At 39.1% G+C, this 16,079-nt stretch overlaps 2 protein-coding genes across 3 annotated transcripts; one reads left to right on the top strand and one right to left on the bottom strand.

Annotated features, from left to right (window-relative positions):
* Positions 1 to 5,365: 5,365 nt before the first annotated feature.
* RB195_008598 (uncharacterized protein) lies at positions 5,366 to 5,674 on the top strand (the record flags this gene model as incomplete). Its single annotated transcript, XM_064195171.1, has 2 exons — positions 5,366 to 5,474; positions 5,562 to 5,674. The coding sequence occupies 2 exons, from the start codon at positions 5,366 to 5,368 to the stop codon at positions 5,672 to 5,674; spliced, it is 222 nt and encodes a 73-aa protein (XP_064046316.1).
* A 6,492-nt stretch (positions 5,675 to 12,166) lies between these two features.
* Positions 12,167 to 15,124, bottom strand: RB195_008597 (uncharacterized protein; the record flags this gene model as incomplete). 2 transcript variants are annotated; one of them, XM_064195170.1, is made up of 4 exons in its annotated part: positions 12,167 to 12,373; positions 12,442 to 12,638; positions 12,691 to 12,828; positions 15,103 to 15,124. In XM_064195170.1, 4 exons carry the CDS (start codon positions 15,122 to 15,124, stop codon positions 12,167 to 12,169), a joined length of 564 nt encoding a protein of 187 aa, XP_064046314.1. The 2 variants fall into 2 exon arrangements, with proteins under 2 accessions (XP_064046314.1, XP_064046315.1); XM_064195169.1 differs by lacking the exons at positions 12,691 to 12,828; positions 15,103 to 15,124 and having other exon boundaries at positions 12,442 to 12,543.
* Between the last annotated feature and the right edge of the window lie 955 nt (positions 15,125 to 16,079).

The raw sequence follows: 16,079 nt of genomic DNA, 5'->3' as shown, positions 1-16,079 counted from the left end.
TCCTGATCTTCAAGTTCATTCATTCCCATTAAATATAATAAATATTTGTATAATTAGTTAATGTAATGCATAATATGTAATTTATTAGTATAATGTTTAATACATAATTAATTAGGGTAGCATACTGAATTATTAAATAATTGATTAAATTAATTCTAAATTCTCATTAATATTCTAAATTAGATCAAATTATTAAATAATTATTAAATTCTTATTAATATGCAACGAATTAGTGCGGTTATCTACAAGGTCAAAATAACAGTCGCCAACTTCGAACGTTCTCCTTTCAAATTTAAATTTTTGAATTTTGATTCAAGAATTTAAACTGAGCGTAAATAAATAAGTTGATAATGATTTATTTCTTTGAAATTTTTGAATTTTGAATTGAATTCCGGATGAATTTTTGAATCGTTTGAAATTAACTTTTTTGAAACAAATTTTTATCACTAAATTTATTCTTAATATACAAACAATCTTAAGATGAGAAAATTGAAAGGATTACTATTACTATTATATGTATACATATATATTATTATATTATTACCTATTATTTCGTATTTTATGTCAAAAAGTCCAGGTAATTGAAATATTACCGCCGAGTGCCCATGTTTATTCATCAGAACTACAAAAAAAGATGTCCTGGCGAAATATGAAATTTTATATGAGGGTTCTAGGTAAAATGATACCTTTAACTAGAAATAGTTCAGTGTGTGTTTGCGGACTTACGTAAACATATACTTGTTTCAAAAGTTGGAATCAGCCTTCCACCTTAACGTTTTTCGTTGTATTTTCACATTTATTATTTATTTATTTAATTTGTATTTCTTTTATTTATAAATAATTGACCAAATAGAGGCATATTTTTTGTTCTGCCTGATTGACCTAATGGATGGAATTTCTTTTCGAGAAGAAACGTTTTTCTAAGAGGTCCAGCTCTTTAGGATTAAAATTTCATGTCCCCCGGATGAGAAGCGATGAAAAACATGAAATTGTCACTCTTTTGACTGTTATGCTTTTGAAAAAAAAAATACTGAAAAAAAAACCGGGAAAATAAGAGAAACAAGAAAACAGCAAATCTATGATGCCTAATTGACTTAGCATAGGAAGTGAAATTGTGCGATTAATAGATTTGGGTTTGCTTCGATTTTTTATATGGTGACTGATTCTCGAAACTCCACTAATCCATGCTAAAAACTCAATCGCAGGAGTTAGATCAATCACTGAAATTGAAATGAAATCGGTTACGGTTCGTGTAGTTGTAGGAAATTTGGAAGTGAATCCAGATGATAGTCCGATCTTTTCAGAAATGATCACTCTTTTTTTTTTCGTTCGTTCTCATGCTATTTTATTTTTTTAACTTCTCACAAGTGATCTATCTAATACCGATAACTCCATTTCCTTAACAATTACTACACCTAAAGGCATCGATCTGCACCTTTTAATCGGAATTTTTCGAATTCAAGTAACTTTTCTTTCATCCATAGTTGGAACTTTTTTCTCGATTCTCCTTCCTCAAGTTTCATGCGAGGTGTATGATTACATTTTAGTGATGAATTTAAGAACATAAATATGCAGAAGAAAAATAAATAGAAAAATAGAAAAAAAAGAAGAAAAATAAATGTGTAGTGTCAACGTTTCGATATCTTCTAGTTCTAAATTGACAGTGAAGCTGAAAAAAAACTGAACGATAAACTGATAAAGTCCTAAACTGAACTGATTTAAACGATATTTAATATCACTTATTTCCAAACACTGAACGATTTTGAACTTGTCGGTTATAAATTTGAACCAAGAGCCACAACACACTGTCACACAACGCTACAATCGGTGATCTGCTGAAAACAACGGGAAATAGTGCTGTCCAACAATTTTTGTGAGCTATAAGATTGCCCCGCACGAAGTTCCTTAAAGGCATCACCCCACGAATCTGAAATGGTGCAGATTTCAGGTGGAGTATTCTTATAAGGGATAGTAGACTATGAAGAGGGGGTGATTCCGTCCATTTCTTCCTAATTGCCGTGAAAATGGCCCGGAAGATGCGGCGCGTGCACAAGGCTGGCACGCTCCACTCGAACTCCTTGTAGAAAAAAGTGCGCCAGAACGCCCGAAACCGTATCTTCCGGGCCGTTTTTACGGCAATTAGGAAGAAATGGAAGGAATCACTCTCCTCCTCATAATCTACTGTGCCGTATACGAATACTTCTTCTGAAATCCGTACCACCTTGTAGCGTGTTGACAGTGTGTTGTGGCTCTTGGTTCACATTTATAACCGACAAGTCCAAAATCGTCCTTTCAGTTTGGAAATAATTGATATCAAATATCGTTTAAATCAGTTCAATTCAAGACTTTATCAGTTTGCCTTGCCTTTAACGTTATCCAGACACCAGTACTTAAGGATACTGCGCAGTGCGTAGATCTCATTCGCCTGAGGTGACAATCGTTAAGAACGCGGCGGTTTATCAACCCCGCCAGTCGGTGAAACTGGTCAGTTGTTATCCTTTTGAAGGTCTTGTGTGGTGTACTTGGAACAATATCGGAGGTTGGCGAGGAGAGAGGAGGAGTTTGATGGGATATGCGTGGTATCAAAGATCTCGAACCATTTTCAGGCCTTTGAAAAAGACGAGTTTGTCGAAACGTCAGGCCAATAAAAAAGTTTCCCCTAAACCTCGTTGGCATAACAAGAAAACATAAATACACTTGCAAATAGTGTTACTTATGTAGGTGAGCGCAACGATTTGACCACTCTTGATTTTACGTAGATTTCGGATGTAACCTCCTATGGGATGGGGACATTTTCTGGGGGTATGGTATGGAGAATTAGAGCATTAGAGAAGAGAGTGCTTCAAATGTTCTGAATTTTTTCTGGAAGCGGACAAAAGCGAACAACGCTGAAAGTTTACTCGTAATGAAAAATTTTAAGAATCTTAACTCTCGCTTCACATTTATAACTGACAAGTTCTCATATTATCGTTGTAAGTTAATGGTTGAAAAAGGTTCGCTTAGAGTTTGTCCCTGATATGGTTGTGGAGAGATTTGATCACTTAAATTGTGAATTGAAAAAAAAAGAAAATTTGAGGCTTTGAAAGAGTCGATTTCCCGCGAGACGAAATTAATCCACAGAATCGATCAATAACATTGTGTATAGCTCAGCAGAAAATCAATACGAAATCTTATGATGCTGAGGTTCATCAGAAGTTGAACATTCTGATTAGTTCAAATGTTATCGTCTGGATTCATGGAGGGAATTTTAAAATCTGCACAGAAGTCTTCGTTCGACGTAAGAAAACGTCCTGGAATCATCTTCACTACTTTACTTGCTGGTTAAATCCTCAAGAATTCCTCTCTTTTCGAAGGAATTGTTTTAAAAATCTCGCCTACGTTCGGTCGGTCAGTCACGCAACCTCCTCGTCAACGGCTTTGTTCGTTCGCCAATGGGGGGCGTGGCCAAAAGTACATCTACTACTTTTACATCTTCTTATTGTTCTTATGTCCCATCACAATAGCCGAATTTCTCATTTCGCACTCTCTTTGAGTTCGTTCGTTAAGTCACTGCTGGAATTTTCTTACCCTTTGTCATAATGTTAGCAAAAAAAAATAAAAGTAACAATGGGCGTTGTTCACTTACGTTATGTGGAAAATTCCTCCCGAATCCACCATCTACTTCCTTAAAGAACTCCTTTTTTCCCCTAAAGCTAAATCTTACTTATCACTTATTTCACTCACCATTTCTTTTTCTTCTTTTTTTTTGAGAATTTAAGCACCCGAAGATTGTTGTGTTGTTTGTTTCATTTATCACGTGGAAAATTTCTCGAATCGCATGGATTGTTGAAGAATCACCTTGGATTCTTCTATCGAAAGAGCCAGCAGCAGGAATCAAGGGATTGACATGGCACAGTACTCCGGTATGATCTTATATCGACTGCTCCTACTATGATCATCCTCGGGCGGATGTAGTGTAGCGGTTAGAGGTTCCGCTTCCTGCACGAAGCGGAACGGAGGTTCGAATCCGCCCTAGTGCTCACTAAGCCTTTCATCCCTCCGGGGTCGATAAATTGGCACGGGACTTGTCTGAGAGGATAAAAACACTGACTTGACACATCGGCTTGCCCCCGCAAGTCAGTGTATAAGCCAATTACACGTTCATAGAACCACAAAGGATTTTGAATTGAATTGAGCGAGGTAACGCGGATCCCAAGCGGATTGATTAACGCCAGAAACTTTATCCTTTACCCTTTCATTTATTTATTTTATTTGTATTCTTTTTAATTATAAATACTTGTCCAAATACAGGCATATTTGTTCTGCCTGATTGATCTGATGCATGAAAATTTTCCTTGAGAGGAAAAAAAAAGAAAAGAAAAGGTTTTTCTAAGAGGTCAAGCTGTTTAGGATTTCAATTCCATATCCCCTGGATGATAAGCGATAAAAACGTCACTCTCTTGACTGTTAAAGGCATCACCCCACGAATCTGAGGTGGTGCAGATTTCAGGTGGAGTATTCGTATACGGGATGGGAGACTACGGAGAGGAGGGTGATTCCGTATATTTCTTCCTAACTGCCGTAAAAAATGGCCCGGAAGATACGGCTTCATTCGTTTTGGCGCACCATTTTGTACAAGAGGTTCGATTGGAGCGCGCCAGTCTTGTGCGGCGCCGCATCTTCCGGGCCGTTTTTTAGGGCAATTAGGAAGATATTGACGGAATCACCCCCCTCTCCATAGTCTCCCATCCCGTATACGAATACTCCACCTGAAATCTGCACCACCTCAGATTCGTGGAGTGATGCCTTTAACTTTTGTGAACCTCAAACGATTCTGAATTGAAGTGAACGTGGTGGCGCGGGTCCCAAGCGGATTGATTAACGCCAGACACTTTATCCTTTATCGTCACCCTAATCATAGAATTCTAGCACCAGGACATCACCCGTTTTTAAAAGGAAAGGATCAGAATCTGGCGGAAAACCTCTTAAATCGTTTTCATCCATAAAAACGTCACCGTAAGGACATTTAGAACTACCGTACGTGACCGTGAGGACCATTAGAGCTGCCGTGCTTCCTGAGTTTTTTCTTTCACACAAATTGGACACAACAATCATTTCCAAATGCATATGAAAAACACTGGATGAAGTGCAACCTCATAAATTCGCTGTATTCCGTCAGAGTTCCGTCAGAGTCATTCAATAGAATATACGCATGGACCATAGCCATACGTCAGGATCGCGAACCTTGTCGGGAATCCCGTCTGTAATTCATCCTAACCTTCGTCGACTATGAGAAAACTTCAGCATTAAACATTCTTTTTTACATTTTTTTTCTAATTTTTTTCAATGCTACACTTTCAATTTTACACTTTTAGTCTTTTAGTCGATGGTTCAGTTGTCGTTTCGTCGTCAGAATTACCTGGACCGATTTCGCTATATCTTCCAAAATCCAAGTGACTCAAGAATAGGGTCCTGTCCCCGTGAACCAACAGAACGTACGTCGAAAGCTAAGCGCAGATGGTTTAGCTACACGTTAGGAGAGGAACTGATATTAAATAAACTAGGATAGTGGACATTCCCAGGACATCCTACCTACCATCAGGCGGAACCGCCAACGGTGTTGGCTGATGTGTTGGCGATACCAACAAGGGATCACCTGAGAGCTCTACTCGTCTATGGGTCTGGAACTCGTTAATGTCACCTAAAAAATTTGTGGATTTTTTTTTCTCAAGCAACGAATCCTGGGAAACGGAATGGAAGGAAGCGATCAGATGAAAACGATGCTGGATTAAAAGCATCACCCCACGAATCTGGGATGGTACGGATTTCAGGTGTAGGATTCGTATACGGGATAGTACATTATGGAGAGGGGGGTGATTCCGTCCACTTTTTCCTAATTCCCCAGAAGGTGGGCGGGTGCACAAGGCTAGCGCGCTCCAATCGAACTCGTTGTAGAAAATAGCGCTCCGGAACGCTCGAAGCCGCATCTTTCGGGCCGGTTTTACGGCATTTCGGGTGAGATGGACGGAATCACTTCCATCATCTACGGATCTACGGCCCCGTATAGGCATAACCCACCTGAAACCCGCGCCACCCCAGATTCGTGGGGCGATGCCTCCAAGGAAGACTTATTATTCAGTTTTCCAAGTAAGCCATCCGTGAAGACACCCAATAGGTCAACACGATTTATTTTCGCTTTCCTTCAGGCGATTCCGTCGATTTTCGCGTTAAATTAGCTTAGTTACACATTCTTCTAAACAAGTATTCACTACTATACGAAGCTAGCTACCATCCTCTCTAAGTAGGCGCTACACCAAGAGAAATGGATCACTTATCCAGAAAAGGGGCCCCGTCATAAAATGGGACAAACACCAACGTAGTGGATATGTATCCGGTAAACCAATACGTCATTCTCCAAATTTTCTTCCGTTTTCTTCGCGTGAGCTCAACATGGTCTTCTTCACATTCCGATTAGGACTGGGTCTCATAAATCACTGACCATGCTGGCGAAAATTGTGCCGATCGTAGTAGTAAACACAAATGGTCACAGATCACTGAAAGAATCAGAATGTCAATGTTGTTTTCGTGTGAATTTTTCTTTTTCCTTCCTGTAAATTCAGCCGCTTTGGCGGAAGTATAAACAGAACTTCCAGGTCTCAATTAATTCGCTTTGAAACCAGCAGGGGATCCGAGTTTAAAGGCATCACCCCCACGAATCTGTGGTGGTACGGATTTCAGGTGGAGTATTCGTATATGGGATAGTAGATTATGGAGATTATTTCTTTCTAATTGCCGTAAAAAACGGCCCGGAAGATACGGCCTCGAGCGTTCCGGGGCGCTGTTTTCTACGACGATTTCGATTGGAGCGCGCCAGCCGTGTGCACGCGCCGCATCTTCGGGGCCGTTTTTACGTCGATCAGCAAGAAATGGACGGAATCACCCCTCTCTCCTTAATCTATGATCCCGTATACGAATACTCCACTTTAAATCCGTACCACCGCCTTTAATTCAAAATCATTCAAGGTTTATTGAACGCAAGCCGAACCTATGACAGATATGGCTTTGCTGGTATCCAATTTCCAGAATCATCCCTTTTATTCTTCCAGAGAATTCTGATACTATTCTGATTCTGATTTATAAACCCTATAGCGGATGAAAGGCATTGCTGGCTACGGGGCGGTTTCGAACCATGGACCATACGGTCGCGGTCGAACCTCTACCCTTCTGCGCTGCACCCACTCAGATCCAAACATATTAGCCTTTTTTTAGATTTTGTACAGCAGACAATTTTATCCTTGCCACAGATAAAAGGATACGAATGAGTTCCTCAATCTTTCCAAGCTTTACACCATTAATCATTTTCTTTCGCTTTGATCTTGTCCACGATTGCGGAAATCGGTTAAAAACCGCTATCACAGCGTTCGGCAGTGGCTGTATTGCTTCTCGAAAACTTGAGAAAAAGTAAAAGTCACTGCCGTGACAATCCGCTTGGGATGCACCAACGTGTCTCACTGCAATTCGTAATCGTTGGGGTTTTTTGAACGCGTGTTGGCCTATAAAATGACTTGCAGAGGCCAGCCTATGTGTCAAGCCAGTGTTTTTATTCTTCCGGACTGGTCTGGTACCAATTTGTCGACCGCGGAAGGATGAAAGGCTTGGTGAGCACTAGGGCGGATTCGAACCCTCGACTGTGTGGCTACAACGGACCTCTAACCGACTGTACCGCACCTTTTTTTAAACAACTTAGAAATATTTTAATTATTATAATAATTAAAATATTTCTAGGAAAAGTTGCTTAAAAAAGATTAAATCCTAAGGAGGAGAAGTGGAAAAAAATGGGAAAGAAACTACTTCTCAAATCTGTTTTGCCTCCAAAGTCACTTTTCTCCTCCCGGACACGTCTGGTATCAATTTATCGACCGCGGAGGGATGAAAGGTTTGGTTGGCGGTAGAGCGGTTTCGAACCATTGACCGTACGGCCACAGCGGACCTCTTACCTGTCCTCAAACTTTTAAATCTTCGTATATTAATTTTTGGATATTTTAGAGAGCATCTCAGTAGCTCAATTAGAAGATGAAGGACTTGACTACAAAATAAAAATAAAAAATAAAAAAGACAATTATATGCTTCTAATAAAGCATTATAAAGTAATAACCTTAAAAAAACAAAAAAAAACAAACATATACTTCTAAGAAATAATACAATAGGAAAATAATAACGTTGGAAGAACGTAGCGACAAAATTCTAATAAAAACTTTATAATAATAAATAATTCTAGTAATTCTGAATAAATAAAATAAACTGAATAAATAATTCTAATAATTATATAATACTACTTTATAATAATAAATAATTCTAGTAATTCTGAATAAATAAAATAAACTGAATAAATAATTCTAATAATTCTGAATAACTCGAATTAGAAACGTTACAGTCGGTTTCAACAGTTTTAACGTTACAGTTTTCCATAGAAATGATTTCCAGGACTACTTTGATTTTTGATTCCAAATTCTGATCGGCTATAAATCCTCAACAAACTCTTCTGCAAACTTTTTAGTTGTAAAAAAAAGCGTTGACGCACAACGAACAACTGACTTCACGCATTTCTGCGTACTCGTTAGCTTTTTTCCCTTTTCGAGGCTAAGCTCGGAGTCTCGGATTGCTTTTTGGCGTGTCGCGCAGAATTTCGATGGAAGCCAGCTGCGGCTATGATGTCACCGTTTGTTGTACACGTCCACGTCCTCAATGTAGATATATATTGGCTTTTGATAGCAGCCCGTTTATATTTAGGGTCCCATCTATCCATCAAATGCCTCGAACTTTGCAGAAATCAGTCAAGATTACACCTTTCCGCGTTTTTTTTTTTCACAACCGTTCTGCAATACGGTGGCGGTCGTTTTCATTTTACGAGGAGTCATGGTTTCAAAGCATTGCCGCCGACCAGGTTTTTTCCTCCACTTGCAGGTCATCGTTCGCTGCACCATTTCGTACCAGGTTTAAATTTAACTTTTCTAGATGGATAGGGTAGTTCATGTGTACATCCGTCGGTAACCGCCTTTATTTCTATGCATCGCTCACTCGGTTACCGGTTGATTTTCTATGCAGAATCCACAAAAACGGTCTACATACTACTTCACTTATTTAAAATTAACTTCTATTCACTTTTATGTCAGATCTCCTTCCCTTAAAAATTAAATCCTACAAATCAGCAGAAAAGAGGAATTTTCGAAGAAAAAATTACTGCTCTTGCTCAAAATCCTTTGAAAAATGGAATTTTTAATTTTTAAACTTAATTTAATTTTAATTTTTAGAAATTCATATATTTTGCAGTACTCAAATGCACAAATGCATCTAATATGTACTTTATACTTATAACCACTGAAACGCTTTGAATACTCAGCCGATTTGAGAAATTGAGCCCGTAATTTTGTTTATAAATTAAGTTTTTGTTTTTTTTTTCGAATCGGTAAACTTGCTTAATAATGTATAATAATGATAATATAAATAAATAAATTAAAATAAAGGAATTGATTGAAATTTGTTTCTTTTAATTCGTGAAATTCTTTAAAAAAATAGTCAGTATTCAGTCGTTATTCATAAAAAAAAAACCAATGAAACCTTAAAACTCTCAGGATTCGCACAGCAGATGTAATTAATATCCGAGTTTTTTTTCTGGATTTTGGGACCCATGTGTGGGACGTGTTGATCAAACTCTGATTCCTAATTTAACTTTAACTGCAAATATATGTACACTACAAAATATAATAGGAGAATATAATTATGATCAATTATAGAAGTTTCCGTTGGGAAGTTGAATGAGTTGCAATTTCCGATTTTCTTTTTTTTCATAATAAAGATAATTTTCAAAAATTATGTTCAAAATTGTTGTATTCGTGATATATAACATAATACTTCACAATATAATACAATATATAATATTACATGAAAATTTGAACTATTTATCTTTTTCTCCTCAACGTCGACGTTGGAAACTAGCCATTAAATCGCAGCAGCAGCAGCGAACGAATGTGGATTTGCAAACGTTGCTGCACTGTGTGGCTTTACGCTGTGTAGCATGTACCCATTATGTGACGTGCATACTTTACATCCAGACTTTAGTTACACTCATCAGTTGCACTTCCATAGCACATTATTCTCTGCAGAAACTAACCACTTCGTTGAATTATTGCATTTTGAATGGTTATTTCATATATATTATTTATTACCAGTTACCAGAACGTTCGGCTAAAGCTGCCATTTCAGAATTTTTCTGCGTTTCGCTTCGCTCGTCTTCACCGATCAATAAAAATTAACAGCAGTGACATTTTCTGTAAAATTAGAATCTTGGTTTTCTTTTCTATCAATGCTCTCCTCAAAGTTTTTTCTTCACAAAAATTCGGGCAGATTTGATAAATGAAAAAATTTCATAAAAATTTCATTTTTTAAATTTTTTTTAGATTTTGGATTTTTTTTCCTAAAGGCGTTAGTTCTACACTTGGAGATCATTCAAAAGTGATTATATATACAGTGAACGACTGAATGATTCTAAGGGCAGGTGTAGCTCAGTCGATTAGAGGTTCCACTTCCTGTACGATTGATCGGAGGTTCGAATCCGTCTCAGTGCCAACCAAACCTTCACATCCCTCCGGGGTCGATAAATTGGGACCAGACTTGTCTGGGAGGATAAAAACGCTGACTTGACCCATGGGCTAGTCACCGGAAGTCATTTTATAGGCCAGTTACACGCTCGTGAACCTCAAACGATTCTGAATTGAATTGAACGAGGTAGCGCAGGTCTCATGCGGATTGCGGATTGATAAACGCCAAAAACGTTATCCTTCATAAATGATTCTATTGCACATACTATAATTCTTAAAAAAAAACTCCCCATTCTGGAAATATTATATAAGGAAAAAGTTTGCTTTTTTTTATCAGCAATTAGCAAACAGAATGATGTGGTAACATGAAAATGGCGAGAATATCATTACCGTACTGATAAAGAACGTTAACGTTCTACGTCAGATCACGTAAACTGTTGGCTACTATTCAAGAACCTGCTTACACGCTTGGTTCCAATATGTGAAGAAAATACCAAACTGAGGCAAAAGTGCAAGGAAATAGATACACGGGTGAGTCATAGAGGAAAAACGGAATACGTGCAGTGGCCACGGCTATGAACGGTTCACAACGCCCCATTTACTCTTTGCCAAATTCACATGAATTAAATGTGCGATACTACTACACAACGGCACATCAATTACATACAACTGGACCCATCCCAACCCAATGTAGCGCTTTGCAACGCTGAGACATCAATCCTAGACGACAGGACTCGCTCCCCACCATTTTATAGCTTGCTGGCGCTGGCGCAACAATCCTACGCCGTAGGACCCATCTCATTCCACCTAACTGCTTTTTGGCACTGGCGCATCAATTCCACGGAATGGGACCCGTCTTAACTCATTTTATTGCCTCCCGACGCCGTGGGTCTTCTCTTTCTGGAAATTCGTGACTTTCGTGAAAAGGATAAAGTTTCTGGCGTTAATCAATCCGCTTGGGATCCGCGTTACCTCGCTCAATTCAATTCAAAATCCTTTGTGGTTCTATGAACGTGTAACTGGATTATACACTGACTTGCGGTGGCTAGCCGATGTGTTAAGTCAGTGTTTTTATCCTCCCAGACAAGTCTGGTCCCAATTTATCGACCCCGGAGGGATGAAGGGCTTTGTGAGCACTGGGGCGAATTCGAACTTCCGATCGATCGTGTAGGAAGCGGAACCTCTAACCGCTACACCACACCCGCCCCACATTTCACCATAACTCTGAATGGTCCAATGGTAGAGTGCCCTATCAAGTGCGTTGGAAAGGTTGGATCCTCAGAAACGTAGAGTTTTGCATCATTATGGAGTATTTTCGTGAAACACGGACACACACACATGCGCACGGACTAAGCGCGTTATTATATAGCAGGAGATTCTTCTATTTTTGTTGGTCAACAATTTTGGGAGTGCACATACGCTTTGAGGAGTTTCTTGTAACTTTGAAACTTTACTCAGTGAATTTGCTGAGACCACATGTATTATATTTAAATATTATATAGTATTGTTCATCATTAGCTACAAATTTCTCCATCTTTTCGGCAGCATACGGAATCCGCGTTGAAAAATCCCTCATCTTTTGAGGCGGTTCAGGAATCGATCCAATTTTTGGCTTCTTCGCAGGAAGTGAAGTGCTGTTCGGCCAGATGAGCCCATAAGTCATCGACCAGAACAGGTAGTGGTGGGAAGAGGGAACGTCTGATGAATATGGATGCGGATGGGGTAGGATATCCAATTGAAGCGTCTTCAAAATTCCTTCGAACGATTTTTCCAACATGTGAACGAGCGGTGTAGTGCTGAAATATCAATTTTTCATGTTTTTTTAAAACATATTGGGGCGTTTGAGCTTTAGTGCGTGGCTCACTTGAATCAACTGCTGATGGTAACGTTCACCACTGATGGTTTCGTTAGACTGGAGTGGTTCATAGGAGATCAACCCGAGCTGATCCCACCAGATCCACACCATTAGCTTCGTGTCATGAATATTCGGTGAGGCCGTTGAAGTTGATGGATGGCAGGGCTTACACCACAATTTTCTGCGCTTTGGTTGTCGTATTGGACCTATTTTTCGTTTCTCATCACGGTTCGAAGCAAAGGACGCTACCAATTTTACCTTTAGAACAGTTGTTCGCACGTGAAAAAATGGCGTTCGACGTCTCCTGGCTTGAGTTCAAATACGACCCATTTTCCTTATTTTTAACGGTTTGAAATCGCCTTTGTTGAGTCACTTTCAAAGTTTCAGTGAGCTCCTCTTAAGTTTGGCATGAATCTTGGTCCAATAAGGCCTCCAACTCAGCGTCTGCAGGTTGTACTAGCCTCTTTTCGCGTTCTTTATGGCTAGGATCAAAATCGCCACTTTTAAGACCGCGAAATCACTCAGATGTTTTCATTGATCCCGCATGCTCCCTATACTCTTCACCAGAAGAAAACTGAAAAAAAAATTGCAAATAGGATTTCTTCGCCCACAAACTCTGTTGACTCTGTTTCTTTTAAAGGCATCACCCCACGAATCTGAGGTGGTGCAGATTTCAAGTGGAGTATTCGTATACGAGATGGGAGACTACGGAGAGGGAGGTGATTCCGTCCATTTCTTTCTAATTGCCGTAAAAAACGGCCCGGAAGATGCGGCGCCGCACAAGACTGGCGCGCTCCAATCGAACCTCTTGTACAAAATGGTGCGCCAAAACGAATGAAGCTGTATCTTCCGGGCCGTTTTTTACGGCAATTAGCAAGAAATGGACGGAATCACCTCTCTCTCCGTAGTCTCCCATCCCGTATACGAATACTCCACCTGAAATCGGTACCACCTCAGATTCGTGGGGTGATGCCTTTAAGTCTTCCTCTTTTTTCGTTCAGATAATTACGGTATTTCTTAAATTATTCCACTTTCTTCTCTTCCAAAGCTGTGGACAATGCAGACAGCAGAAAATAACAAACAAGAATACCAGTCCGGTAAGAATTAAAGAAATAATAATTCCTAATTTTATTCTAATTTAGAATTAGAATAAAATTAAGAACTTAGGAAAAGCCTGGGTTTCTTCTTTAAGAAAAAATTCTTGTTCTTTTTTCTTCTCCTTCGAAGCTGTGAAAATGTAAAAAGCTGAAAATAATGAAATCAAATTCCACACCGGCAATAATTTAAGAGATGTAAAAATAGAATAAAATTTAGAATTTATTATAATTAATTTATGCAAACCTTATGAAATTACAAGGGAATAGAAACGGGAAGAACGTTACAGTTTTACCTAACTTACAAAAAAAAATCGAGCCTTTTATTAAATTACAAAGGATAATATCTCTTAACGATGGCGCAGCTCATCGCTGAGCCGCGTTTTTTCGGTCGCATCGTACAATGCGGGTCATCCCACGGTAATCCCACATCCCACATCTCGCGCACGTTTCAACGCTCAGTTTAAATGATTTCTTGATTTTTTAGAAAGTTTTTTTTTGTACGTAATGAGTTTGTTATCGTCGAATTTTCATTATTTGCTATTTTACTATTACATGCAACATGAATCAGAAAAAAGAAAAATCCCAGAAAATCCCACGCGCCAGACATGCGAAAACTGCGCTGTCGTCAGTGGGTTGAAATACAACTCAAATCAAGAGTGTCGTTTCTTTTCCTTCATATTTGTTCTGTCTAGTGTCCTAGAAGGTCCCATCTGTTTACAGGATTCTATCAAATCTGCACGAAATGAGGCAGGTATCGTTAGCAGGTGTCGTTGAGGTAAGATAAAGAAAGCGTATCTTCACGGTCCTATCCAGAAATTCTATCCAGAAAAAAGCTACCAGCCAAGTGTAGTCCTGCTGTTGTCGCGACTGCGCGACGCACACAGTCTCACAAGAAGTGCCGTTTCTCTTGTTCCTTAAAGGCATCACCTCACGAATCTGAGGTGGTACGGATTTCAGGTGTGGCATTCGTATACGGGATCGTAGATTATGGATAGAGTGGTGAGTCCGTTCATTTCTTCCTAATTCCCGTAAAAAACGGCCCGGAAGATGCGGCGTGCGCACACGGCTGGCGCGCTCCAATCGAACTTCTTGTAGAAAATAGCGCACCGGAACGCCCGAAGCCATATCTTCCGGGCCGTTTTTTACGGGAATTAGCAAGAAATGGACGGAATCACCCCCTCTCCTTAATCTACGACCCTGTATACGAATATTCCACAAGAAATCCGCTTCAGATTCATGGGGTGATGCCGTTAACGTAGAAAGAAATTACTAGGCCGATATACGGTATGAAATCCGTGGGTAATCAATCCAGGACTCCACATTAATGATGATGGGTAAAAATCCGTAATTTTGCACAAATTGGCACATTTACGACTACCCACCCTTTAATTAGTATGGGACATGAGACCGGAGCGTTATTTTTGATCTCTCGCGTTAAACCACCCGTGGGTCCAACCGTGCTCAGCAGCAACATTTCTTTAACAGCTCTTTTTTTTAAAATACCGATTCTTTCTTCTTGTTTACTAGTTCAAAAATATGGAAATAAATATGGAGTATGTACGTAATTACGTACTGCCTCGAACGCCTATATCCATAACTGTGCTTGGTTTTTTTTTTCTTTTTTTTTCTTCTCACAGAAAGATTTTAACTACCAGTATGCTAGAATATTAGCCTCACCTATTTTATCTACAAATTTATAGAAGTTTGCTTTTTTAAAATCTGACCCGCGACAAATATTTCTCCGGAAAATGTCAAACAAATAAATCTAAGCTTAGATTTCTTGTCTAATCAATCCAGCAAAGTATTTTTAAGCCTTAAACTAACTAAAGCACGTAAGAGTGTTATTGTGTTTTCGTTAAAATATCAAACGATTTTTTTTTTCAAGAAAAAAAAACTTAAGGACAAGGGTGTCATTTCAAAGTAGAAGATCACCCACGATCAACCTGCTTTCCTTCATTTCTTATACAGGCAGCATATCACGAAATTCACATTGAAATCGATATTCATGAAATTAATGGCGGAATCTCTTCACGAACACGCTCAATTCTTCTGATAATCCAGAGAAAAAACCTGTGAAGTAGTCTTGCTTGTACAGGTCCCTCTTACGATGCAACTAATTACGAGATAAAATGCGGACAACTCTGTTGTCGTCCAACGCTCGTAATCGAACCAATCTTACTTAAATAGGCAGCAAAAGCACCATAAGCTGCAGTACCGTGTGCTCGTTGCGAACAATCATTGTTCTATTACCCGTAAATAGTTGCATCGTTGGAAAGATAGGATTACACAGAAGGGGGCTGTTTCACAGGCCTTTTTCTGGATTACAGCGGAGGAATTGAGCGTAATCATGCTCATATTCGCGATTTATACTCCTACCCCGACATCTATTCGAGGTGAGATCCCAATGTCATCAGTTTCATGGCTGCCTCGTGGTTCTTTATCGCTTTTTAGAACCCTCATCTTTTTTTTTCTTGGAGCTTCACCCCTTCAAACATCTCAAAGTTCTCTTTTAACAATACGAATGGGTAGAAAAAAATGAACATGTAGTGC

This window comes from Necator americanus, chromosome III, assembly GCF_031761385.1.
Source record: "Necator americanus strain Aroian chromosome III, whole genome shotgun sequence".
In the NCBI taxonomy this organism is placed as follows: Eukaryota; Metazoa; Nematoda; class Chromadorea; order Rhabditida; family Ancylostomatidae; genus Necator; species Necator americanus.
This window is presented reverse-complemented; position numbering and strand designations above follow the sequence as displayed.